The sequence below is a fragment of the Daucus carota genome, chromosome 7, assembly GCF_001625215.2.
Source record: "Daucus carota subsp. sativus chromosome 7, DH1 v3.0, whole genome shotgun sequence".
NCBI lineage: Eukaryota > Viridiplantae > Streptophyta > Magnoliopsida > Apiales > Apiaceae > Daucus > Daucus carota.
The window spans coordinates 15,032,136-15,058,393 of NC_030387.2; the positions used below are offsets into that span (position 1 = coordinate 15,032,136).

Below are 26,258 nucleotides of genomic sequence, written 5' to 3' on the forward strand. Positions count from 1 at the left end.
TAATTGGGTTCGGCTCGACTTGACTCGTTAAACGAGTCGCATACGGGCAAAAGTTTCTGCTCATTTAATTAAACGAGCCGACTCGACTCGACTTGTGAAATTAAACGAACCGGGTTCGGTTCGGGTAGAGGTTTAGCCTCGATAGTGTAAAATAATACGATCTGGCTTGCTCGACTCGTTAAAACGGCTTGTTTAGCTAAACGAGCCGGCTCGACTCATGAAATTAAACGAGTCAAGTTCGGATAGAGATTTAGACTCGATTAGTTAAACGAGCTGGCTCGACTCGAATGGCAGCTCCTAACCGGATATATATAAGCGGAGTTGGAGTGGAGTTGGCGTTAGAGTTTGAAGTTTTATTCTCGAACCTAGGGCTGTCAAAAAAATTCGAAAGATCCGATATCCGTCCGGAAAATCCGCAACCGTATCCGAGAAAAAGCGGATATTATTCGTATCCGAAATAAAGCGGATATTATCCGTATCCGAATCCGTGATATTCGAATCCGAAATTAAATACATATATGATATTTAAATTATATAATATATAAGTATATGTAATTAAAATTTTATTTTATTTAGCTTGTAGTGTGTGTATATGCATTAAATAATACATTTACATAATTTTTATATAATTGTACAAATACTCAAACACTTTATACATATATAAAAATATTATTTGAGCTTAGTCATCAAAAAATTGTTTGAAAATCATCGTTAATACGGTAGAGTCATCAAAAATATCCGACATCCGTCCGAAATATTCGCATCCGTATCCGAGAAAAAGCGGATATTATCCGTATCCGAAATAATGCGGATATTATCCGTATCTGAATCCGGCCATTACGGATACGGATACGGATACGGATATAGGCATATCCGTATCCGAATTATCCGTTTGACAGCCCTACTCGAACCTCTCTCTCTCCCCCTTTCGCAGGGGAAAAGGAAGAGGCTCTTGTTCATGCGGAGAAAGTAAGAGACCCTCATGATTGTAGCTTTGATATGGAAGAACACAATAATTGGTTTAAAGCTTAAAAGAAAGTTAGGTCTAAACCTTTTCATCAAACTATTTTAAAAACACATAAGAGTTGGTCCCTAAAATTATAATGTTACCCCACCCACCTAACACCACTCAAAACCTTGCACAAACAAACCACATTTCATTCATTTATATCCCACACACTATCAGATATTGTCCAAGCAAAAACTCAAATGGCTAGCCTATTTCAAAAAAATCATGCTTCCCATTTGATCACCTTCTCTATCCTCATTTCATTCCTCACATTTCCAACCACCGGAGAAAATCATGATCGAAAAACTCTCGAAATTGGCTCAGAAAAAATGAGCCATTTTCGGGTTTATTGGCATGACACTGTGACTGGCCCTGCACCCACTGCAGTGACCATTGTGAAACCTTACTATAACAATTCATCTACTGAATTTGGTTTAGTTCGAATGATCGATAATCCGCTAACCGAAGGGCCGGATGTGAAGTCGAAATTGATAGGAAGAGCTCAGGGGTTCTACGGATCAGCTGCACAGGAAAATATTAGTCTGTTGATGAGTATGAATTTCGCATTTTTGGAGGGGAAGTATAATGGAAGCACCATCACTGTTTTCGGAAGGAATGAGGTGTTTAACAAGGTGAGGGAGATGCCGGTGATCGGGGGCAGTGGGCTTTTTAGATTTGCGAGAGGATATGTTCAGGCATCAACTTATTCGTTTGATCTCAAATCTGGTAATGCTGTTGTATTGTACGATGTTTATGTCATGCATTACTGAGTGTTTGCTGCACAAACAGACGCACTTGTGCATGTATTCGAACTGCGGAAACATCGTCTACGGGCGTAAAATTTGCGTACATTTTATCATTGTTAGACTAATTTCGGGAAGATGTTGGGATTTTCTATCAGGTATCTTTTTTTTTTTTTTTTTGTCAGGATTCTATCAGGTATCTTTATTTGTTTTCAAGTTAATATTTTCAGAGTATTTTCGATAAGAAACCACTTCGTTGAGTTATATACTATTTAACAGATCATGCATTTGACATATGATGTTGTAATGTGAATGTTCGAAACTATATAATTAATAAATAGTATCCGAGACATAAGATAAATATTACAAGAATGTTCGAAACTATATAATTAATAAATAGTAATCGAGACATAAGATAAATATTTGTAATAGTATAGCTCAACTACTGTAAGAATATTCAGAATTACATAATTAGTTTCAAATTAATATTTGGTAATGATGGATAGTCCATTGGCAAAAATATATTCCTCTAGGAGTCCGATGCAGGAATCCATATACTCCTATAAGTGGCTTAACGTTTGGCAAGTTAGCTTGCAAAGACAAAAAATCTTTATGTCTGCACATAATCTCAGTAAACATGAACCACAAATACCTGCTCTCGTTATTCGACTCCACTAAAATCAAGGGAAGCTAGACAATACTTCTAGGAGTAGCATTTAAAATACAGCCGGCACTTGAGTTTTCTGCTTATTATTAGAATCAACCCAATGTTGGCAACGAATAATGCGTGTGAAAAATCCAAACAAAATTCGAATTTTCTCGCCCCACATGAACCCACCCTAGCCCCCCACACCAACCCTCTCATGTAATATTTATACCCACAGCACAGGCACAACTAATGTCTACAGCAAAACCTCAAATGGCTTTACCAATTTTGATCACTCTCTCCATCCTGCTTTCACTCATCACAATCCCAGCAACCGGAGAGCATCACAATTTTGTGAAATCTCTCGACCGCAAATCTCTCCGGATCGGCAGAGAGAAAATAAGCCATTTTCGGGTTTACTGGCACGACATTTTGAGTGGTCCTTCTCCAACCTCAGTGATGATCGTGAAACCTTCCAGCAATATTTCAACTTCTGCATTCGGGTTGATACGGATGATCGATAATCCGCTCACAGAAGGACCGGACGTCAAGTCGAAGTTATTGGGAAGAGCTCAGGGGTTTTACGGTTCGGCTGCACAAGAGAATATTAGTTTGTTGATGAGTATGAATTTTGCATTTTGCGAGGGCAAGTATAATGGAAGCACCATCACTGTGATGGGGAGGAATGAGGTGTTTGATAAGGTCAGGGAGATGCCGGTGATCGGAGGGAGCGGCCTTTTCCGGTTTGCCAGAGGCTATGTTCGGGCTTCTACTCATACGTTTGATCTCAAAACTGGCGATGCTGTTGTTATGTACAACGTTTATGTCATGCATTACTAAGGCCTTCAATTTTATTTATGATTTCTAGATTTTCTTTTTTCGAAGATACTAAATATGTTTGGTTTGGTTTGATTTGTAAAGGGGGCAATGAGGTAGCATATGGACTTGTTGAATTAAGATGAGAAATTATATTACATTGTTATGCATTTTGTGGCCGTTAATGTTATGATGAGGATGATTATTCAAAGGGTTTTATTGGTATCAATTTCAAGTAGCAACGTGGTTGGTGAGATGCCAAGTTTTATAAGAGAAAGGGTCCATGGGGCCTTGAAAATGAGACTTCTTTTTTCGTGGGTGGGTGGGTGCTTCATTGTGGAAGATGGAGGCAACCGACGAGAATAAGTTGAATATTGTTGTCTCCATTCCACACATAAATAATCAACTATGCTTGTCAAGCAAAGAAATATTGGGCATGTTTGCTACAAATTCAAACTTCCCGTTTAACATCCACAGGAATAAATTACGGCGGTGTTTGGCCGGGTTTAACAGCCCTGCTCCAAGGTTTATACATTAAAAAAACTTACACATACCATTTCTTTAAAAAGCTGAAAAATACTTAAAAAAAGTTGTGAATACTGATTTTTGTTTCATAGTTTCAACTTCTTTCCCAAGCAATTTAATCATTTATAAATCTTAACTTGCTTTTAACTTCTACTTTGATTCTTTACTTGACAAAAAAACATTTACTTTAAACTAACCCAAACAGTCCCTACTTATTTTTCATAAAAGATAAAATTCCACATATTTACGGTGATTTATTTTCAAACAATAAAATAAGTCAAACGGGACCGTCAATATCAAGGCACATTTCTATTCTAATTTACTTTTTACAAGTACACATAAATCTGAAGATACCTTAGCGTAAAACTGACTTCTGGTAATCAACCTTATTTCCGAGAAAAGGTCTCAAAAGTCACTTTTTTAAGTCAAATGGACCTCAATGTCATTTTCAGGAAAGATGAGGTCAACTGTCACTTTAAGAAAGACTTGAAGTTGTGTTTTGACTTTCCAAGAAAAACACGACTTGAAGTTGCGTTTTTAGCTGAAAACACGAGTTCAAGTTGCATTTTTTGTAAACACAACATGAAGTTGCGTTTTAAAGTGACAGTTAGTGTATTTTTTCACAAAATGATAATAGGAGCCTTTTGCTGCTAAACAGTGATATTTGGGACCAACAGCCGTTATTTTCAAGCAATAATCTGCCAGATTACAGCTTCAACACATAATCACATTTCACAAATAATGAGAGTATATGGGTATTAAGTTGTATAGCATCCTTATGCCAAACGTCAATTTGAGTTCCTCTTTGATGCAAAATCTTGGAATCTTTGTATGCACTTTCTGTGCCATCTGTATAATGTTTCTACACCTCAAAACTGGCATGCAACATACATAAATACATATATTCATCCCTATGTACACAATTAGCTTACATTTGCCGTATAAATGCTTTCTTTATAAACTGGTAAACTAACAGAACAGGTCACATTGAAGGTAACTGCACCATTTAATTATCTACTACTGAGCCTAAATGAGGCTCAGGTTCCTCTTACCTCAAAAGCCGAGGCCAGCTCATACGTATGCCTTCTACGCATGTTTGAGTACACATTCACTCCGCTGAAGTTTATATTTAAGTTGATTGCTCCCTCACGCCTCAACTGCACTTTTGAAGGAAAACATAAGTGTAGGTTATGTTGTCCAGCAAGCTCCAGTTTACAGAAAAGACTACCTATATACCAAGACGGAAGCAGTGATCACAAAATTTTATATGCCATCAAAGCACTTGGATGATACCCAACTATGTTGGATAAATATTCTGAGACATAGGTTTTTATGTATGTGTGTTCACCGGAAACGAAGTCTTCGATCAATGAAACTACACAGTATACGCCATAAATATGCTAGCTATCAAGAACTATTTTCTGAATAGAGGAGAACTATAATAATTTGCTGTGTTCAACTTATTTTTCTTATCAATTATCAGCGATATAGTTAGTGTACAACCAGGACATTGAAAACCATAAAACGTGTTGGCTACATACTCCATGAGGTAATATTCAATAGCAAGAAACATTTTCATACCTTATGTAGTGCATAATCCATTAAACAATTTAACAAGCTGTCTACATACTGTTGAGCAGTCAGCTTATTTAGCATTATATAATTATTGATGTGGGGAAACTCCAACCAAGTAAAACAGAATATAAACAACTTTCAATAAAAACATACCTATGAATTTGGCAACAACCGACCATTATACATCTTGTCAAGTAATTCCTTTGCACCCGGCCTCCTTAGAAGACCTTTGTTGTTTGGTAAACCAGTCCCTAGACAAACAGGACATACAAGTTTCCCTCGACCTGCACAATAACTTACAAATAGAGTACCAACCGAAAAAAAATTCATGAAATTCTATCCAGATAAAAGAAACAAATATTTATGTGCACCATGCCAAAGAAAGGAAGGGTGTTGACTATTTTTATTTTACAGAGTTTCCTTCCTTTTGCTGTTCTCTTATTACTAAATAATCACATAATTAGTTAATTACTATTTTTTTCCCCTTGCCAGGTCAATAATTCACTTAACGGAAATAATCACATAAAACTTCTAAAGGAGTGCAGCATGCAGATTCTATTCTTCATGCTATAAGCCATTTTATAAGACAGCGAGAATCATTTACTTGGCAAAGAGCAAAGAGCAATATGTCAGTGTTGATAGAGGAATTTGGTGAATCAACAAACGTGAGGTTCGTTGCCGGAATAAAGTGTTTCACGGTGATTATATGACGGAAATCCGCCGTGGGCGGTGGTTTTAAGTGTTTGAGGGTGGCTGAGATCAAGGTAATATATTTCTGCTCTCGTTCTCACAACTCTCGATATATCCCCTCGATGTGCCTACGTACCCCTTTATATTAGGGATCAAGCCATACGTAGTTCTATTGAACCAGGAGTCCTAGTTTGATCAGGACTAGGCCTCTTGGCGATAAGGTCGATCATAAGCCGGTGGCTTATCTCGGAGAGTCCTACTCCAGTTAGAATTAGCCTTGAGGCTGACCACCTCAGACTCCTAATCCAAATAGATCACGGATTCAACAATATCCCCACTACGAGAGATAGCATCTACCACGACTCTTATGGACAAGTTATCTGGGAGAGCCATGACTAACCCCATGAGGTGCAGGGACATGTCCTCACCTCCCGGTGAGGTCTTCGTCTTCAAGTAAGATAAATAAAGAGCCAAATTACACGATCGTCTCAATCCCCCGATGAGGGCTAACTCACCAGAATACAGGATCCAGACATATGATCGGCCTTCATGTTACCCCGGAGGGCCTTCAAGAGTCATGATCACCTCAAGCCCCCACACGAGGTTTAACTCGGCAGATAGCAGGATTGAGGATTGTAGATCATGCCCGGATGAGCCCGGGAACTATCAGATGAGCCTGATAACTACCAAATGAGCTTGGCAACTAGTCTTCATATCCCTCGGAAGGGTCGTCACGGAGACTCACTCATCCTCTCTCTCTCATCATGTATTCTATAATTATGCCACTTCTAGATCAAGGGACGCGTCCTGATAGGGAGGACGCGTCCTTCCCTGTTCATGTCTTCACCCCTACTCACTGGACAAGAGACCGCACCTCCCGGGTCATGTTTTACGGAGGGCGCGTCCTCCCCTCCACGTGATGAAACGGTCACAACAGTCAGCATTCTTATAATGTGACTTTGTTCCAGCATTTTGATCAAAAGCTGAAACCATTAATCAGTTTCCTCTTGCGTGAATGGAAGATTTACTCATTCAGTCATGCATAATCAAATTTCTTTCATGCACAGAAAATATGCAAAAACAGTCATCCAAGCCGGCAATTTTGTTTTTCTTTTTTTGCTAATTAACAAATTTGCTTATAAAAAGGGGAACTTGGGAAGTATTACGTGGAAAAGAGGGCAAATATATACGGGGTGTTAATTTTCCAACAAACTAAATGGAAATATGGGAGGATGAACTCCACCTCTGGGTAGAGGAAAATTAAGTCTTGAGAAGATGTACTAGCACCAAAGAGCAGCAAGAAAAGACTACATACCATAACAATTTGGACATTCAGTATACTCGTAAACATCTTTAGCACGTTTCCTGTTGAGAGCTTTCCATTTTCCTGTACCACCACACATATCACCTGGATAAAGATTAAACGAAGATTTATTAAACCATGGATAAGTGTTAGACTTGATGGCTTTCATACTGCTCTCAACTACTTAATTACCCGATTACACACTTTGATGTCAGAATTCAGCCAAACAGAGTGTTTATGTTTCTAAATGTCAGTGACGGTGGCAGATAAATGTCCTGTACTGGAACCAATATGTTCCCCTCGAAAAGAAATTTTTGACTGTTGACACAAATAACAAAACAACGTAACATTTTAAAATTTTAACCAATATAATATTTGTGATGTTTCGTATCTATAAAAATATACTAGACACGGCCACGAAATCCCAGTCCCCGCATCGAGGAACCACTATGGTTGTTAGGTAGCAGTGATTAGTTTGAGAGCCTTTAAACTACTAAGTCTTGGGACCTTCACAACTGGAATATAAACCCCAAGTCACGCGGCCTTCCCTAGATTTTTTGCCATACAGCTACCATCTTTCCGAAAAACAAGACAATAACCATACCAAATTTGTCCAATGTGTGATGTGTCCCACTCAAAAGTAGGATACGAGTAGGATAAGATGTACGAAGACCTGACACCCAAACCTAAGTATAGATAGAGGCTGTTATCTGAAAACCTCCTCCTTTGACAAATCTCAAATTCAGTCAAAAGAGATACTGACCCAATTAGAGCTACTGAGCTAGTGAGTTACAACTCCCCCTTCCCTCCCTAATTCCAAAATGTATCGACTATTCAGTACTTCTAAAACTGAACTGTAATTGGAGAGCATCTCCAAGGTTGGCTAAAATAACATAAAACAATGATAAGCTAAAATCTGGTGGAATCCTAAAGTACGAATTAGCATCTTCAAATTGCTATGAGATCCCTGAATTAAGTTGCGTTAAATTTCTAGTGATGACGATAACTATGCATCAAAAGATGTAAATTGAGAAAAATAGTAATGAGCACAAAAAACATATATACATATAACAAAATCACAACGTGCACTTACATATTATAGCACCAATACCCCCACAATTCCGACAAACAGGCTTTTCTTTACCCTCCAAAGCGATCACTTTTGGTACATTCAGAGAAACGGAAGAAGTACTTATTAATGCAAAAGTCGAACATAAACAAGTCAAGCACAACCTTCTTGATGTCAATGCTTCAGATTCCTGCAGAGATATATCATAGCTTTTACATTAGTGATAGAAACTGAGAACGAAGATTATCTGCATTATTTAATTAGCCAGATTATAATTATACACAGTTCAATTAATATTAGTAATAAGCCAGCTAGTAAAATGATTTGCCTTCAGCATATGGTCACTGCAACTTTAAGTGTTTTTTGAAGGAATAGATACATTCATACTGAAAGAAGAAAGTCAAAGAAGAACAAAATTAACAAAGACTTTTGATGTATGTCACAACATGAGTAATGTGGTCCATGTCAGTGTGGAGTTGGAGAAGCATATATATTTCCTTATAGAAGGTGATGATAGCAATATGTGAGACAAAAATTTACTGCAACAACAATGAGCATGCTGCCATACACTACAGAGCTAACGTACTATCAATTTAAGGCATACATGAGTTTAGGGTTACAGTCAGTCGGTGGCGGAAAAAGGATTCTCATCCAGGGTACCCCAGAAAAAACAAAAATATGTTGGCCTTTGAGTTCGCAATATTCAGCAGCACACTTTTAAGTTATGAGTACTTCAAAAAGACATGTTAGCATTTAATTTGAATAAGAACCTTATCTATGAAGCCACAGTTAATCAAGTAACTTAACTGCCACATTGTTTTGCCGTGGTGATACCTATAAGTATCACACTCAGTAACTCCAGGATACTGTAAGAGTACCCCTGGTGACTGAATGCCTCCACCCCTGCCGTCAGTACCATCTTTCTTTTTAATCAGTGGTGTTCTCTCTACCGAGGTATATCAAAATTAAATCAAGGACGTGGATAGCAGTAAAAGGCATAGATAGAAACAGGTCAAAGAGAGACTAACCCTCATTTTAGTGTCATCTGATGAGTGATCCGGAGCTTCAATAGAGCAATTTGCATCTTCCGCGCTAGATCTTACACGGTAACTAACCAACTTTGAGTGAGCTGTTTCTGGGATGAAGTAAAAAATAAGTTGTCATAACAAAAAACGGAGAATCACAGCTATACAGCCTAATGCCACAAAATATAGAATTAAAATTTTTTAACTAAAGACAAAGCAGGAATACCAATTACATACACTACTTATATAATTTTACACAATGTTAATAGTCACAAGCCCATATAGTTAAATGGACCGGAATCACAATGAATAACATCAGAGCAACTAAATCATTTTCACTTAACAACAATAATTTCATTGCTGATTGTCCCACTTCATGCTGGCTGGTAAGAAAGCTCTGAATAAGGAGACAAAACAGGATATGTGGCATGTAAAAATGTGTTACGAGGAGATGAAACCCGAACTATAAACTAGTAAACATAAACTAACACTTAAGACGGCTCAAACATCTTGAACTGTAAGTGGCAGACTTGAATAGATTAATCATTAAATAGAGCATAACCAAATTTCTACTGTCTAGGACTCTAGGTAACTTATCATAGGGAGGGAGGGAGGGAGGGAGGGAGGGAGGGAGGGAGAGAGAGAGAGAGAGAGAGAGAGAGAGAGAGAGAGAGAGACTAACTGTGGTTGGCGGTGAGGGATAAGGAGTCGGAAGAGAGTGAAGGAACAGCTGAAGGAGTGAAAGAAGATAAAAATGACGCCATTTCTGGGGATGAGGGAGTGAGTAGATGTTATCCAAAGCTTATAACAAAATACAGATACGTGTCTCTCTCCTCTCCCATTTGCTTTTCTTCCTTCACCCAACAAATTTATCTTCACTCCAGCTTCTAAACACATTTTCTGCTCAAGTGCTTTTGCTTTGCCCCAAATATCATTAATAAAAAGAGTTATTTATCGTTAATTTCTGCATAAAAAAATTCTTCTCAAAACATAATTTCGTGTCGTGTTTACAATATCGAACAAAAATATAATTGTAAGTAGTGATTTCAGTTGAAAACGTAATTTGAATTTATAGTTTCAATTTAATACAAAGTTTGAAGTTGTGGTTGAAAACACAGCTTGAATTTGAATTTGAAGTTTTAGTTTAATATGCAAATTGTAGTTGTTGTTGAAAACACAATTTAAATTGTCATTTTCAGTTAAAAATGCAATTTCAAATTATATTTCTCCCAAAAAATTAAAACATAATACGAAGTTACGTTTGAAATGATAGTTAGAACTATTTTTTCAAAAATGATATTGAAGGCCATTTATCACAAAATAATAACATTTGAGTCCTGTTCTTTAATGCCACAATGTCATGCCCTTTTATCGATTAAAAACCAAAATTAATTTTGCATGGTATATGTGATATATTAATGCTAGACAAACTTTTTTTAGTGATATAGTTATAGAGTATAATTCCTTGTAGACCACATTTTCATTTAGTATCGTATACCTTCGTTTAGTATCCAACATCTATTTTTAGATTGACGGTTCTTACATCTATTTTTAGATTGACGGTTCTTATTATTCTCCTTCCAGTGGAACAGAGGGAGTACATCTTCAAATTTTTTATTGACTGACTGATTATACGATTTTTGATCGATTATTTTAGCAAAGTATTTTTGACCCAAATAACACTTGATCAGACAGAATTCATCCAAACAATAATTAATCAACGATTAATCCCGATTACTCACCGACTTTCACAACCCTGATTACAATTATCATACATCAACTTAAATTGAACAATTCGATTTCTTGCCACTTCTAGACATTCAACTTTGGACTTCCATAACATATTTACTTTTCTAATTACTAAGCATCAGAAGTCACTGGATTTCTACATTGTTTCCAAACAGCAGCCACAGAGCTCTAGCTTATTTCTACCATGCCGTCCGTCTCATGATAATTTATAACTCTTAACGGAAATGGGCATTTTACAGTCCAGTTAAATTCTTTTCATATGTTAGCGAGGTCATTCTTTAAAAGTAAGAAAAATGTACATAGGTATAGACATTTAACAAACTAAAATGACTTCCGAAGGACTCCTTACTAACACTAACATATACCAGAAACATTAGTCTAACCAAACAGAACCGAAGGCTCGTCAGATTCTTTCAACAAGAACAAATTTCATGCATGTGCAGTGAAGCAGGGCTCTTAAGAAACTGTCCGTCCATAGCAGACACAAGCAAGATAGAGATTTTTCGCCCATTTTTCCTACACATAAGATAACAATGTATGTTTGTAAGTTCAGCCAAATATAACAAAAAATGCTAGCTTCTGCAAGAATCTACAAGAAATTTTGCAACAGCATTTTTCTAGCGAAGATACCAGTGGATAAGATTTTACCAACACTGTATAAAGTGTTTATTACAAGCTTGGCCTTCTCAAGTAGAAGTAAAGGATATGCTACATAACAATATCAAATATGCAACAAAAACTTGTAATAAAAAATTCTTGATTTATCTTTAAATAAGGAGAAAACACATACAAGGACTAAAAATAAATCCCATATTTTGCTTCTTCAAATTCCTTCGAGAAACTAATATATGAAGAAAGCCATTTCATAGTACCAATATTATTAGTTTATCCCTGAACTACACGTCAACCAAAATGAAACTAAACAGGGTACTCTTTATTACTGTAATTTACTTGAGTCACTGAATTTGTAACTTTAACCAACTCCCTCAAAACATCTAAAATTATCAGCATGCAGACACCAGTATAGTAACCCACAAATGAGTCAACCAGCAACATCATTCATAGTTTCATAGCACATATTTCTACTAAAAGTAACGCTTGAAAACCACGGCAAACACGAAGTAAGAAATCCTAATTAGATTAAATATATAATTTACCTTAACATGTGTGCTTGGAAACTGAGACGTACGCAGTGTTTCCTGAGTTTCATCTCCTGGTTTGCGCCGGGGAATGCTCAAAATTAGTGCAGACTGATCACAAGTGGCAGCTGTAGATGTAATGCGGTAACCAGCATCCCAGCGCCTATGAATACCCTCACTAGGATAAAGAAAATCAAGTTCAACAACCTGCGAGATCACACGCAGCCTAAAAAGCTCAGACCAACATTCCTCGCACAGATACAGATACAAAAAAAATTCAACCCTGTTATATATAATATATAAGAGAGTTTGAGAGAGAGCTAAAAAATAAGGAGGGAGAACATCTTCTTATTTCTATGTACATAACCAAGATACAAGCAAGCCTTACATAGGCTAGTCGAAATGTATGTTACAAGGAAAATGGAGAGCCAAAGGTTAGTAATTAAGGTAGCCATATGAAAGGCTAAAGGTCATCTAGTAATTAAATAACACTCCCCCTTAAATGACTCATAAAAACACCATGCCTCATTAAAACCTTACTAGAAAAACCTGGTGAAAGAAAAAGAATACATGTGTTACACGTGTAATAAAATAAAGAGTGCATTATATCTCCCCCTCATTTTAACATGACTATGAAAATCAACATAGATCTCGAAATTTGCGCATTCCAATTTTGTTCACCAATTTCTCGAACGAAGATGCAAGAGGTAATTCTGTAAACAAATCTGCTAGATATTCACATGAACGAATCTGACAAACATCAAACTCTCCCCTTTGTTGAAGTCTATGTTACCCGGACTCTTCATTTTGTCTCGAGTATCCGTGTCGGACACTCGACACTCGGACATAGGTATGGACACTCCTACACTTATTTTAAGACAAAAACATGTAAAATTTTCAAATTATTGCTGAGTTCGACACTTCGACACGTATCCATGTTGGACACTTTTAGCCGAGTCCGAGTAACTTAGGTTGAAGTTCATCCTTATCACCTTTAATCTAACCTTCTTGAGTGTAAGTGATGCATGCTATTATCTTTGAATAAAACAGTAAGACTTCCTTTATTGACTAAATGACCACATGATTCATGAATATGATGAACCAAAAACCTTAGCCACACACATTCCCGACTAGCTTCATGCAGTGCTAATAATTCAGCATAATTCGAAGAAGTTGCTACAAGAGTCTGCTTTTGTAGACCGCCAAGATATTGCAGTATCACCATAATGTGAATACGTGACCTATTTGAGATCTACCATTGTCATGATCAGACCGATATCCAGCATCTGCATAACCAACTAATTCCATTTTTGAGTCTTTAGAATAAAATAAACCCATATCCATTGTTCCTCGAAGAAATCTAAATATTTGTTTCACACCGGTCCAATGTCTTCGAGTTAGAACAGAACTATGTCTTGTCAACAAATTAACTGAAAATGTGAATATCAAAACGTGTACAGTTGGCAAAATACATTAGCGCACCAATGGCACTAAGATATGGTACTTCAGGACCAAGTAGTTTTTCTCCCTTTTCTCTTAGGCGGAATGGATTCTCTTTCTTTTCAAGTGAGCGAACAATCAAAGGTGTACTCACAGGATAAGCTTTATCCATAACAAATCGTTTAAGGATCTTTTCAACATATGATGTCTGGTGGACAAAAATTCTTTTGGATAGATGTTGTACTTGGACCAGGCAAAGTTTTGTTTTCCCCAAGTATTGCATTTCAAATTCTTTCTTTAAGTATGCAACCGTCAACGATGTTTAAATCATCAACATAAACTGCGATAATAGTGAATCCTCCTTCTGTCCTTTTAATAAAGACACATGGACAAATGATATTATTAACATATCCTTCTTTTGGGAGGTACTCACTGAGACGATTATACCACATTCGGCCAGATTGCTTTAACCCGTACAAGAATCTAATCAACTTAATTGAGTATAATTCTCGGGGTTTTAATTTACATGTGTCAGGCATTTTCAATCCTTCGGGGATTTTCATGTATATATCATTATCAAGTGACCCGTATAAATAAGCAGCCACAACATCCATTAAATTCATTCAGAGCCCTTCTAACATTGAAAAATTGAGTAAAAATCTGAATCCATTACTGGGGAGTAAGTCTCTTCATAATCAATTTCCGGTCTCTACGAGAAGCCTTGTGCAACAAGAAGGGCCTTGTATCTTACAACTTCATTTTTCTGATTTCTTTTACGCACAAATACCCATCTATATCCAACGGGTTTTATACATGCAGATGCTTGGACAATAAGTCCAAAAGCTTGACATTTTTCAAGTGATATTAATTCTACTTCAATAGTTTCTTTCCACTTGAGCCAATCATTTCGTTTTTTTACATTCATAGATCTATTTAAGTTCATGATCCTCAATTTCCTCAATAATATCAAGCGCGGCTACATATGCAAATATATCATCTATTATCTATAACAATTTCTTTTTTATTCCACCTCTATCCTGAAACAAAAAAAATTTATCGAGATCTCGTTATTGTCAACGATTTCAGGTGTTTGATCATCTTTTGAAGACGTCTCTTCAATGATCAATTCGAGTTCCTTTGAAATGATGTCATTTGATGTACCAACTTCTTTAACATTTTTTTCTTTTTTTTCTTGGAATTCTATCTTAGGATCCAATAGGTCTACCAAGTTTTTGGCGTGCTTTAAACTCATTTGCTAGCATGATTTTATTCTATTCATCAGGAAGTTTAATCGTACAAGAAAGATTGATAGCTGGTATATGTGACTGTCACAGTCTTGACATCAGTAAATGCATCAGGCAATCTATTTGCGACTTTTTGCAGGTGGATAATCTTTTGAACTTCAAGTTCACATTGAATTGTACAAGGATCATAATGAGACGGGGATACTGCATTCCATAGAATTTCTTGTTTTTCTTTGTTAAATTTTGTCTTATTTCCCCTAAAGGCAGGAAAAACTATCTCATCAAACTACAATCGGCAAATCTTGCCTTGAGCAAGTCACCAGTCAAGGGCTCAAAATATTTAATAATCAAGGAAGAATCAAATCCAACATATATCCCTAATCTTTTTTGAGGTCCCATTTTTGTTCGTTGGGGAAGAGATATTGGAACATAAACTGCACACCCAAAAATTTTCAAGTGAGATATTTGATTCTAGACCATTTACGGGTTGCATCGGGGAATATTTATGATAAAAAGTCAGTCTTAACTGAACTAAAGAAATAGCATGCCCCCATGCAGAATTTAGAAAATTTGTTTTCATAATTAATGGTCTCACAATTAGTAGTAGCCTTTTGATGAAAGACTCAGCGAGACCATTTTGAGTGTGCGTGGGCAACAGAATTTTCCACATTAATCCTAGTCGACATACAATAATCATTAAAAGATTGGGATGCAAATTCTCCCTCATTGTCCAATCTTATTTTCTTTATATTATGATCAGGAAATTGTGCTCGTAATCGAATTATTTGAGCAAGCAATTGTCCAAAAGCAACATTATGAATGGATAATCAACTAACATGTGACAATTGTGTTGATGCATCAATGAGTACCATAAGTATTGAAATGGACCACTAGATGGGGTAATAGGTCCACATATATCTCCTTGAATTCGCTCCAAAAATTTTGGGCATTCGATTGCAACTTTCACGGGAGATGGTTTTGTTATCAATTTTCCTTGAAAACAAGCAACACATGAAAATTCTTAGGACAATGGAACAAGTTTGTGTTTGAGCGGATATCCCGATATCCAGTTGATCCCGGATGGCCTAAACGATCATGCCTATATACTAAAATTTGTCTGGTCAACAAACCTTTTATTAATAGTCATGTGTGACTCAATTAGATTTATGAAAGTATAATATAATCCAAAATTATATGATGGGAGTTTTTCTATCACATGTTTCCTCTCAAAGACTATAGTCGTGATACATAAATATTTATTTTCCTGTTCATTTGTTGTCTCAATATGATAGCCATTGTGGCGTAAAGAATTTTTTTTTTGATTAGGTGGAAAACATTACATTTTCATTCAATAAACATGTACCATTAGGTAGCACTATACTTGCTCTTCCGGAGCCTTCAATTATATCTGATGCACCCGATGTTGTATTTACATTAGCTTTGGCTAAAATGTTAGATGCGAAAAATATTTTTGTTTTTTAAATTATATCTTAATTGTTTACTTCTGTAGTTCTGTCGGCATATGATGAGAGGCTGCTAGCCATATTTCTTTATCTCAGTGAAGCGCTGATAATTAAGACAAGTGGTGCAGTTTGGATAAACTGAGGTGATTGCTATCTTTCTCTATATTTCATGATGATAACGTGTTATATATAATATATAAGAAATTTTGAGAGAGAGCTAAATAATAAAGAAGGAGAACATCTTCTTATTTCTATGTATATAAACAAGGTACAAGCAAGCCTTATATAGGCTAGTAGAATGTACTCCCTCCATCTCATATTATGTGTCTTGTTTTGACTATTAATTGGTCAATTTGACCAAACTTTGATTTTAATCAAAGAAAATTTATTAATTATTTTGAAAGTCTGAAAATGGATATTGAAGGGGATTAGATATACTTTCTAATAAAATAACTTTTTTAATCTTTTTAAATTGGATAGTATGTAATTTGTGGTCAAAAATTAGTCAACTTGACTTTTCAATAGTCAAAACAAGACTCATAATATGAGATGGATAATATGAGATGGAGGGAGTATGTTACAAGAAAAATGGAGCCAAAAGTTAGTAGTTAAGGTAACCATATGAAAGGCTAAAGGTCGTCTAGTAATTACATAACTAACCCCTAATAATAATGTCTAGTAATTACATAACTAACCCCTAATAATAAATGGACCCTTGGGAGCATGTTTATCATATATCACTAATGTTTAAAAAGTCCAATACAGTACAGCCCCTGTAATTTACCATGTAAAAGGTTAACGCAATGTTTATGCATGCTAAACATTACACATGCATCTCTTAGTTCAACTTATTACTCACTAACAAGAAAATGTTGGACTATACAACAAATCTGAAAAAGACGGTGCAAACCTGGTCACTAAAGCCAGCATTACGGGACATGACAACACCCCAACGAGTTCCAGCAGTCGCCATGGAGGTCACATGAAACCCTTCTCTCCACTTCTTGTTTATCCACTTAAAAGGAAATGATTCACTAACTTTGTAAGACTGTTGGGAGTATTGTGTGCCTGCATGAATAGGGTAATACCTTCAATTAGTGCTCATAGATATACCTAATCAGATAAGAGCACCTATTAACATAGTCAATAAACCATTTATACCGGGATTCTACATGCCAATAACGGAGAAACAAAGTTCTCTTTGCTAAGGACATGGGCTTGAAGATTAACAGCGAGAAGCCAAATATGTCATCAGAAAAGCTAACTCCACATACTATCTTATCAACAACTTGGTTTACGAAAAGAGAGCACTTGGCACGTGGGATGGATTATAATTAAAAATGGTTTTGCACTTGCAATAATAAGATATTCAGAATATTATATTGTTAAACCTAATTAAAGCACGTCCCTCGAGTCTATGTCCAAACTTTACTAAATATAAGCAACAATATATATACAAGTCGTCATTTGGTCCACACTCCACGAGTAATAATCGTCTCTACTGACGTAAGTGATCAACCTTCATTGAACAGGACTACACAAAATGAATGCATGTTTGTCAGGAACAGTGATTTAGTAGTACTATTAGTACTGTGATAGTAGAGAGTGGGGGTTAGTAAGGGGAATATAAATACTTGTCATTCACTAACTGTCATTTCAGGAGTTAGTTACAGAGTTCATGGTCTATAACTACTTGTTGAGTCATGTACTTCTGGTTTACTTTCTCTCTATAACAGAATTTCTATCTCTCTCTCTGCATATCTACCTTTCTCTGTCTGAATTCTATCTATTCTTAGCTTTAAAACATCATTTCTTACTTGCTTCACTTAGAATTATCTCTCAATTACACGCAAAAACATAATAAAATCAGAAAATTCAAGTCAGGAATTCACTGATTCCTGACAGGAATTCACTGTCCCCCACCTTTCAGCATTTGATCATATCAAGGCACTATACTTGAAGTTAACAAGACATTGAGCAAACGAAGTGTCTACATTTAGCTTGTTTCATTTTAAGAAGGGAAGGAACCTAGCCTCTAATAATATATGTACCCAGCTAGGTACTACAGGAACATAAATGAATTAGCTTCACCAAAAGCCTCAAGATCCTGGTCACTGCAATTTACAAAGATTATGAACCAAACAAATTTCTTTTATGGACGAAGATTTTGTTAAGATGAAGTATTATATCACAGAGCAGGGGATAAAATATGCCGACAGAACTACAGACGTAAACAATTAAGAGAAGATTATTTTAGGATAATCACAACAGAAAAACTAAACCAACTCCGAGCCCAAGCATGAAAGCAACACTGTGCAATATTGACTCCACAAATGTGGCTAGTGTAGCAACCGTAATCTTCTATAACCAAGAAAAAGTATTTAACAATTGTATGACATGGTGATCTTCTATCACCATGTCATACAATAGCTGGCACAAAAGTGTAATCTTCTATTACCCAAAAAAAAAATTCACAATTTTACAACACGGTCAATAATTTTGCTGGCAAACCCATGATAAGTCACATTGAACTTTGGACTCCTTTACCCATAAACCAGAACTGGAAAGCTAACGTATCACAGCATTCACAGATTTACCCAAGAGTAGAGGATAATATTTACAGCACCGCCAACAAATATAACAAACTTTTAAAGTTAACAAACCTTTAGACATCACTACAAGGGAGCTTCCATTGTTAGCTCCAGCAATCGAACTAATGTAGTAATTCTTCTCCCATTGTTCCATAATCCACTCCTGCAACATTTAGTAGATCCAAATGAACTGTATGTCCTACAAAATCTGAGATTGATGCAAGAAAGAGATGCATATCCCCAGAAACTGGTATGAACCTTGTGTAAAAAAAATGGAGACAACTCATAAACTTGGCTTGTAAAGCCAGTACCAGCATCCATTATAATAGCCCACAAGTTGGAACAAGATGCAACACAACTTATTAGTAATCCATCTGCATTTCCTCTCTCCACATGTTGTCCCAATCTGGCATCTGCAACATTATAATGATACCTAGTACACCAGTAAAAGCAAGTAAGAACCATAACTGTGGATGCATTTTAATGCAAGGTCCATATACATAAATAATGAGATAATCCCCAACAGATGTCACTCTTAATTTGCACTAAAAATCATTTGCCAAAGTATATGTTTCACCGACTACAAATAACCAAATATTAGTAAAGACAGTTTTTATTTGTATCAGGATTGATCATTAATTCATTATTGTGGAAGGCTTCATAATATCTTTGAAAAAAAAAAACAAATATGCTTACTTAAGTATATTTGTAAACCCTATCTAATAAATTTTTACAACTTTAAATAGTTGATAGTCAAAATGCATAGACAAAAAAATCATTCACCAATTTGTAAAGGGTAATGCTAAAAATATAAAACCTTCATGATCATTTATAAATTTCTAAGCAACTAAAGTCAGCATATTATGCCATCTGTATTCTGTGCATGTTAAACGATAGCCCAACTATCCATATACATGCATTAAATCAGTATAGAAACACACCAACATTCAGTACAATTCGCTCCAAGTGACCCTATATTTTAAAAAATATTTGCAATAATATAATTATTTGAACTCCTCGTGATTTTGTTTAACAGTCTGCACCAAGTGTCTAGATCTCTAAAAACTTTAGGAGATTATATAGACAAAACCTAAAGCGACCAAATTTATAAGTTTAACACAATATGAAAAATCTCGCTACCTCTGCTTCATAGGTAGCCTAGCATTGTAAATCGATATCCACTGTGTAGCAGGAACTCCCATGCGCACCTTCTTTGTTGGCTGTCCATCATCATCATCCTCAAGATTCAACCTACTCCGTTTTTGGCCTACTTGAAAAATAATCTGTAATGATAACAGAGATGGTGACCAACTAAAAAACCATGTATCGAAGTAGAACTAATATTACTCAGTCAGTGCATCAATTCTACCAATCACCTTCTGAGCACCATCAATGTTTAAAGGCCTTATAGCTGGATTTGGACCAAGCAGTCCCTCGAAAAGAGATATTAACTTGGAATAATTAGGCTCTTCATCAAATTTCATGTTCACCACTATCTCGAGAAATTGTCTTAGAGGTGCAGGGCAAAAGCAACACATTATTTCAGGAGAAGTCGACATCTTTTTCTTACAAACTAGAAAAGATTTATTATCACCCTAAAAGGCAAAAGGACATATAATAAGCAATGTTACAAATAAAGTAAATCATACACAGAGTTTAAAAGGTAGGTTATAATACCATATACCCTTGCCATGGCAGCCTGCCTCGGTGAAGAAAAATGAGGGTATATGCGAGTGATTCTAAATCGTCTCTCCTACTGGCAGTCCTTCCCAAGTGAGCGTGTACACTAGCATACCGAACAGTCCCTCTGAGAGAAAATGACCACATATATTAATTCAAATGGTGACAACAGAAGGCAAGCATTGATCATGAAGTTCTTTACCTGAACATGTCAGGCCGTTGATCATACTCAACATGCCGTTGATTACTACTTTCTCTCCACTTAGTTGCTGCAATTCATTTTCAAAGAAAAATCAGCAGTGCACTTAAAAGAACATAATCAGAGCTAATTTATAGCAAGACAGAGTTACTGACCTAATCCAAGGTCAACAAGAAAGAGCTTCTTTTCCTGAGCAGTTGATGGCTGGCCAAGTAAAAAGTTCTCCGGCTTCACATCTCCATGCACATAACTTGTACGAACACCAAATATCTCAGATTTTACCACCACAAAAACATCAACAAAAAAAAAAAAAACAAGCATACATAAATTTGCAAACAAATTAAAGATTAAAAAGATGAAAATGCCAAGTTATTTGTAAGAACACACCCTTTTGCGTGCATCTTGTCTAAGATCGACAATGACTCGACAGCAATGCAAGCAACCATTTCAGATGACATCCTGTTAAATATTCACCATCACAAATTTGCAACTAATTAAAAAGAAAAGAGACAGATTCATCATTTCGAAAGCAAAATTTATTCTACATGTTTATACAGTTCTGCACTTGCAAATATCATTAGTACAGTTCTGCACTTGGCAAATATGATCCCAAACACACAGTGCACAAATGTATATCCACAAACCATGTACAGTGGAAAAAGAGCAACAAAGTACCCACAAAACAAGCCAAGACTTTTCTGGCTGTGAGGAACATAAGAATATGGAAACAAACAAGACCATATTTATCGTAAATTGGTGCATAGTTTATGGGCAGAGTGCAAGTACTCGCTCTCAGTACTCTACACTACACAGACAACATTTATAATCTCCATTAATTTAGAGTTTAGACAAAGGTAAATAATGCACTTAACATATACCGGCAATATAAAAACATTAGAATTAGAATCTTAGGTAAAGAGCAATTTTATTTTACTACACAAGTGAAATTAGCCATATGCAGTGTGCAAAACAGTATGTAGAATAGCAAAATGGGGTTACTCACGCCTGTCCTGAGGAATTCCAAACATCCCATAAGCTAGGCCCTAGCATGTCCATGACCTGAAAGATTGCAAATTTGCATAGATATCAGAAACTTGGACTGCGATTTATAACTTTTTAGACATTTTAAGTATAGCAACCTTACCATTACATAGTAGTCCCCTTGTTTCCCTTTATAGTGTACTTTTGGGACTCCATGACTCCCACCAAGAGTGCTGCTCAACCAAAGCAAAAAAAAAAAAACAGTCTTAACAATATTGGAGTGGTAAGTGAAAGAAACACGAGCATCGATAAATCAAGAAGCCATGTGAGGCGAGGTGAGGCAAAACTGCCTCACGTGAAACACATATATTTGATAAAGCAACAGCCTCGCCTCGTAATTAGTCAAGAACACACATGTTGCTTCATTTTGCCTTAAATGACAATGCAAGGTAATACTCGATCATAAAACATCCTTACTTGTACACTTGCCACTCGTATGGAGGGCCATAGTTGCAACCTTTGCTGTTTTTGTGTTCAAATTTAAGAGCTACCTGGTACACATAAAATGATAAAATAAACATTATCAGTACATAGAACCAGTTATGCCCAGTGGGGAATTTTAAACAGGAACAGGCTTGCACAATAATATCTTTGAAGTAGTTTAAAGTATCACCTCAATAGCCCCTGCACCTGGACGATCATTTCCCCCTGAAACACGGCGACCAACAAATACTTGGCCAAACCCACCTTTTCCCAACTTCCTCTCCACCTTATATATTGGTGATCCACCTACTTGCACCTTAAAATAGAAAAATACAAATACAAAGTCAACCAAAATATGGTAAAACTGAAATATAATCTTCTTTAAGAGAAATTAGTAAGCCAGATTTTAATGGAAAGGAAATAAGTATAGAAAAGGACATATAAAGCAACAGCTTTGCACATCACTGCAGATATAGGAATAGATATAAACGTTGCTGGTAGACAATTGACCATGCCCAGAAAATTACTAGAACAACCACTAACAAAGAGATATGCCTACCAGAAGAAAGAAACCGACTCTAACCACCACTTTCACAGAGAAAAGAACTATGATATAAAAAATAAATTATAGCTCGTAATTCTAGCTTTCTGCCTATTTGAAAAAACAGGTAAATACAATCAGATAAAGGAACGTAAAGAGGAAAAAGCGGAAAATTTCAAGGTCTACTTTTTTAAGTAATAAAACTTAAACAAAATTTATATCAAATAAATGACAAGAAACACAGAGGGTAACGGTATATTTTCATATTTGGCAACTAAGGACCATCAGAAGACAGGACAATTAGAAGATCTAAAGAACAGCATTTAGAAAAACAAATAGATCATCATTCACATCATGCATAGTGTATAACTAAACCAAGTCAAATAAAAGCCTAGCAGAGATGTCTATGGGCTTGTTCAGAACGAGTTAAGTTGACTTGAAGCTCTTAACTAACTGAATGTGAAATACAAATTAATTGCCTTCATAAACTATTCACAATGTTTTTTTAAGCGAAACTAAATATTAAAAACATGTAGGATTTTATATTTTATAAGTTGACTACTATCCCACATTATGTTTCCAGAAAATTACTTGTAAACACGAAGCATTATGCATTTCAAGTGGTAGTGAAAGCTTTTAGCACCTAGCATCGCATCAATTGCATGTTGAATGCTCAAAAAATAACATTGATCACCTTCACGACCATAATACAATATTAATACACTTACTTTTAATCTATGACCTAATGGGGATTTGTAAACCATATCTTCCAGATTTGTTAACTACCCTTTCCACATAAGAGTTAAACCTTCTTTAATAACCAACAATACCTACAGTATTTGCACCCAATAATTACCCATTTTACTTCAAAATTTTAACCTTTTCTTTAAAAAAAAACAGTAACTACACTATTTGTACAAAATAACCTTTTTTTTGGATGATTCCCGATTTCAGCCCAAAATAAGAACAGAAAACAGTAGTAAACACATTGTTTCCATAGTTGTACATGGATAACAAATCCGCCAAGTCTACAATAATTAAGCTAATTAACTTCACAATAACAAAAACAACCATTTTCTAACGAAAACACACTAAAGCCACAACATAATCCACAAGAATCAAACACTCCAAATTTGCAAACAAACCAATTTAAAATGCATTAATCTAAGCAACACACACATATTCAATCCCGAAAAGACAGAGAAAAAAACAATACCCTCTCCGGAAAAGGAGCAGTATTCCCCTCTTCTTCCTCCGTCCCCTTATTCGCACTCAATCCACCGCTCCCATCCGCCATTTTCCCCACTACTTCCTTCCCTTTCTTCTCCGGAATATCGTCTTTTTTCACCACCTCCTCCTTCTTCCGCCTCCTTTGCGCTTTCGGCTTTTCCACAACCGGCTTCCTATCGCGTTTCTGAGCTGCTTCTCTGGCCACGGCCGCCCGAGTCTTGATATACTTATTAGTAGCTACTAAATTTTCCGTTTTGTTATTGTTATCTACCACCGGAGCACAGCCACGGCGTACTCCACTGCGCAATTCCGGCATTCTTTACCCATACAAATTGAGAAATTCGAAGAAACCCTAACCCTGAAGCAACACAGTAACATCATCCGAAATTATCGGGGCTCTGGAACCCTAGACATCACTGAGTATGTAATTATTGATTTGGAAGGTGGATTTGATACAACAATCAAGCTAATTGTTTGTGTGTGTGATATCAGCAGTTAGAATTAGGGGAAACGGGTTGCTCTGTGTTGAAAAGGGTGGGGGCTGTGTGCTTTTTGTTTGCGTTTCGGATGTCAATATTGTTGACTTTTGGTTCCAAAGATTGACCAAAAACCACATGGTTTGTTAAGAATTATATTTTATATAATAATCAAAAATTTATTTTAATTATAATAGAATCCAGGGCTCAAACTTTTATAAAATACTAGGCTATAAGAGCATCTCCAACCATCGAAATCCCTTGGCTAAAAGGTGAATTGGCTTACTTAAAATAAAAAAAATTAGCCAACAGCTTCAAAAACTGAACTCCAACCATGCTCACTTGTTGTCTATAAATTTAGCCAACCTCCTATGGATGGTTAAATTTGTCGAACCTCTACAGGTCTGTAAGAAAATCTGTAGGAAGATTGTACATCATTTATTACCATATTGAACTGATATATTCTATTTTAACAATTTAAAATATTAATAACATACTATTTTTAAATTATAGCCAACCAATATAGCCAGTACCATTGAAGCAAAATGTCTTGCAGGTTCAGCAAATTTTACATAATGTCTTACAGGTCCAATTTAGCCAACGATTATAGCCAACGCGTTGGAGATGCTCTAAGAGCATCTCCAACCATACAAAGCCTTTGGCTAAAAAATGAGTTGGCATTCCAAAATTAAAAAATATAGCCAACGTCCTGAAAAAATAGCACTCCAACCACGTGAACCTGTTGTCTATAATTTTAGCCAACCTCTTATGGATGGCTAAATTTGTCGAACCTCTACAGGTCTGTAAGAAATCTGTAGGAAAATTGCACATCATTTATTACCATATTAAACTGATATATTCTATTTTAACAATCTATAATATTAATAACATACTATTTTTAAATTATAGCCAACCAATATAGCCAATACCATTGAAGCAAAATGTATTACACGTTCAGCAAATTTTAAATAATGTCTTACAGGTCCAATTTAGCCAAGGATTATAGCCAACACCGTTGGAGATGCTCTAACCCGTGCGAAGCACGGGCGACCATATTATTTCTATTTTATTATTTGTAAGCATAATAAATTTTTTTAGTGTTTTACTATTAATTTAATATAATTGTATTTAATCATATTGGATTTACTAATGCAACCTAGTTCATAGTTTCATGATATGAATAAAATGTAAAAGTCAGTTGAGAAAACTAATAACTACCTAAAAATATGTTTTGTGGAGCAGTGATCTAAGACAGTTAGAGAATGATGAATTTTAATAAAAGCATAGTGCAATACAGAAGAAGAAGAGAAATAAGAGTTTTCATAAAGGCATAGTGCAATACAGAATAATAAGAATAGCTACTTAACATAGGTTCAATTGTTGTCAAAGACTTGGTGGCTATTAGCGTCTTTAATTATAAAAAGAAAAGATTATTTTATTCGAGATCAAAATCACAGAAAGAGGTTTACCTTTTAGTGCTGTGTAGCCTCTTCCCACAACATGATGGTACTGCATATATGCTAATAGGCTGCAACTTTTATGCAGCACACCAAACTGGGGCGACCAGAATTGCAGCTGAAGCCTTCTTGTCAATGCCTTTTGAAAGCCTTTGGAGTGGAGTCCTCTGTTTCCAGGCTCACC

The 26,258-nt window shown here is 35.9% G+C and overlaps 4 protein-coding genes across 6 annotated transcripts; 2 read left to right on the forward strand and 2 right to left on the reverse strand.

The window, feature by feature from the left end:
• The first annotated feature begins 1,126 nt into the window (after positions 1–1,126).
• LOC108193676 (dirigent protein 22) lies at positions 1,127–2,033 on the forward strand. The gene has a single exon (XM_017360436.2). It carries the CDS (start codon positions 1,210–1,212, stop codon positions 1,777–1,779), a length of 570 nt encoding a protein of 189 aa, XP_017215925.1. The 5' UTR covers positions 1,127–1,209; the 3' UTR covers positions 1,780–2,033.
• A 424-nt stretch (positions 2,034–2,457) lies between these two features.
• On the forward strand, positions 2,458–3,425 carry LOC108193675 (dirigent protein 22). The gene has a single exon (XM_017360435.2). The coding sequence runs from the start codon at positions 2,651–2,653 to the stop codon at positions 3,236–3,238; it is 588 nt and encodes a 195-aa protein (XP_017215924.1). The 5' UTR covers positions 2,458–2,650; the 3' UTR covers positions 3,239–3,425.
• Positions 3,426–4,515: 1,090 nt separating this feature from the next.
• On the reverse strand, positions 4,516–10,301 carry LOC108193674 (protein PHOTOSYSTEM I ASSEMBLY 2, chloroplastic). Of its 3 annotated transcripts, none has more exons than XM_017360434.2 (6): positions 10,084–10,286; positions 9,405–9,511; positions 8,401–8,566; positions 7,320–7,412; positions 5,468–5,598; positions 4,516–4,901 (listed from the first exon to the last, which is right to left on the reverse strand). In XM_017360434.2, the coding sequence occupies exons 1-5, from the start codon at positions 10,163–10,165 to the stop codon at positions 5,468–5,470; spliced, it is 579 nt and encodes a 192-aa protein (XP_017215923.1). In that variant the 5' UTR covers positions 10,166–10,286; the 3' UTR covers positions 4,516–4,901. The 3 variants fall into 3 exon arrangements, with proteins under 3 accessions (XP_017215923.1, XP_017215922.1, XP_017215921.1); XM_017360433.2 differs by having other exon boundaries at positions 4,516–4,967; XM_017360432.2 differs by having other exon boundaries at positions 4,616–4,896; positions 10,084–10,301.
• A 1,003-nt stretch (positions 10,302–11,304) lies between these two features.
• On the reverse strand, positions 11,305–24,716 carry LOC108196303 (casein kinase 1-like protein HD16). Its single transcript, XM_017363532.2, has 16 exons — positions 24,128–24,716; positions 22,561–22,686; positions 22,365–22,438; positions 22,051–22,120; positions 21,910–21,965; positions 21,294–21,365; positions 21,062–21,156; positions 20,910–20,976; positions 20,705–20,834; positions 20,404–20,622; positions 20,168–20,310; positions 19,286–19,460; positions 19,100–19,190; positions 17,347–17,504; positions 12,308–12,496; positions 11,305–11,666 (listed from the first exon to the last, which is right to left on the reverse strand). The coding sequence occupies exons 1-16, from the start codon at positions 24,455–24,457 to the stop codon at positions 11,607–11,609; spliced, it is 2,055 nt and encodes a 684-aa protein (XP_017219021.1). The 5' UTR covers positions 24,458–24,716; the 3' UTR covers positions 11,305–11,606.
• Positions 24,717–26,258: the final 1,542 nt, after the last annotated feature.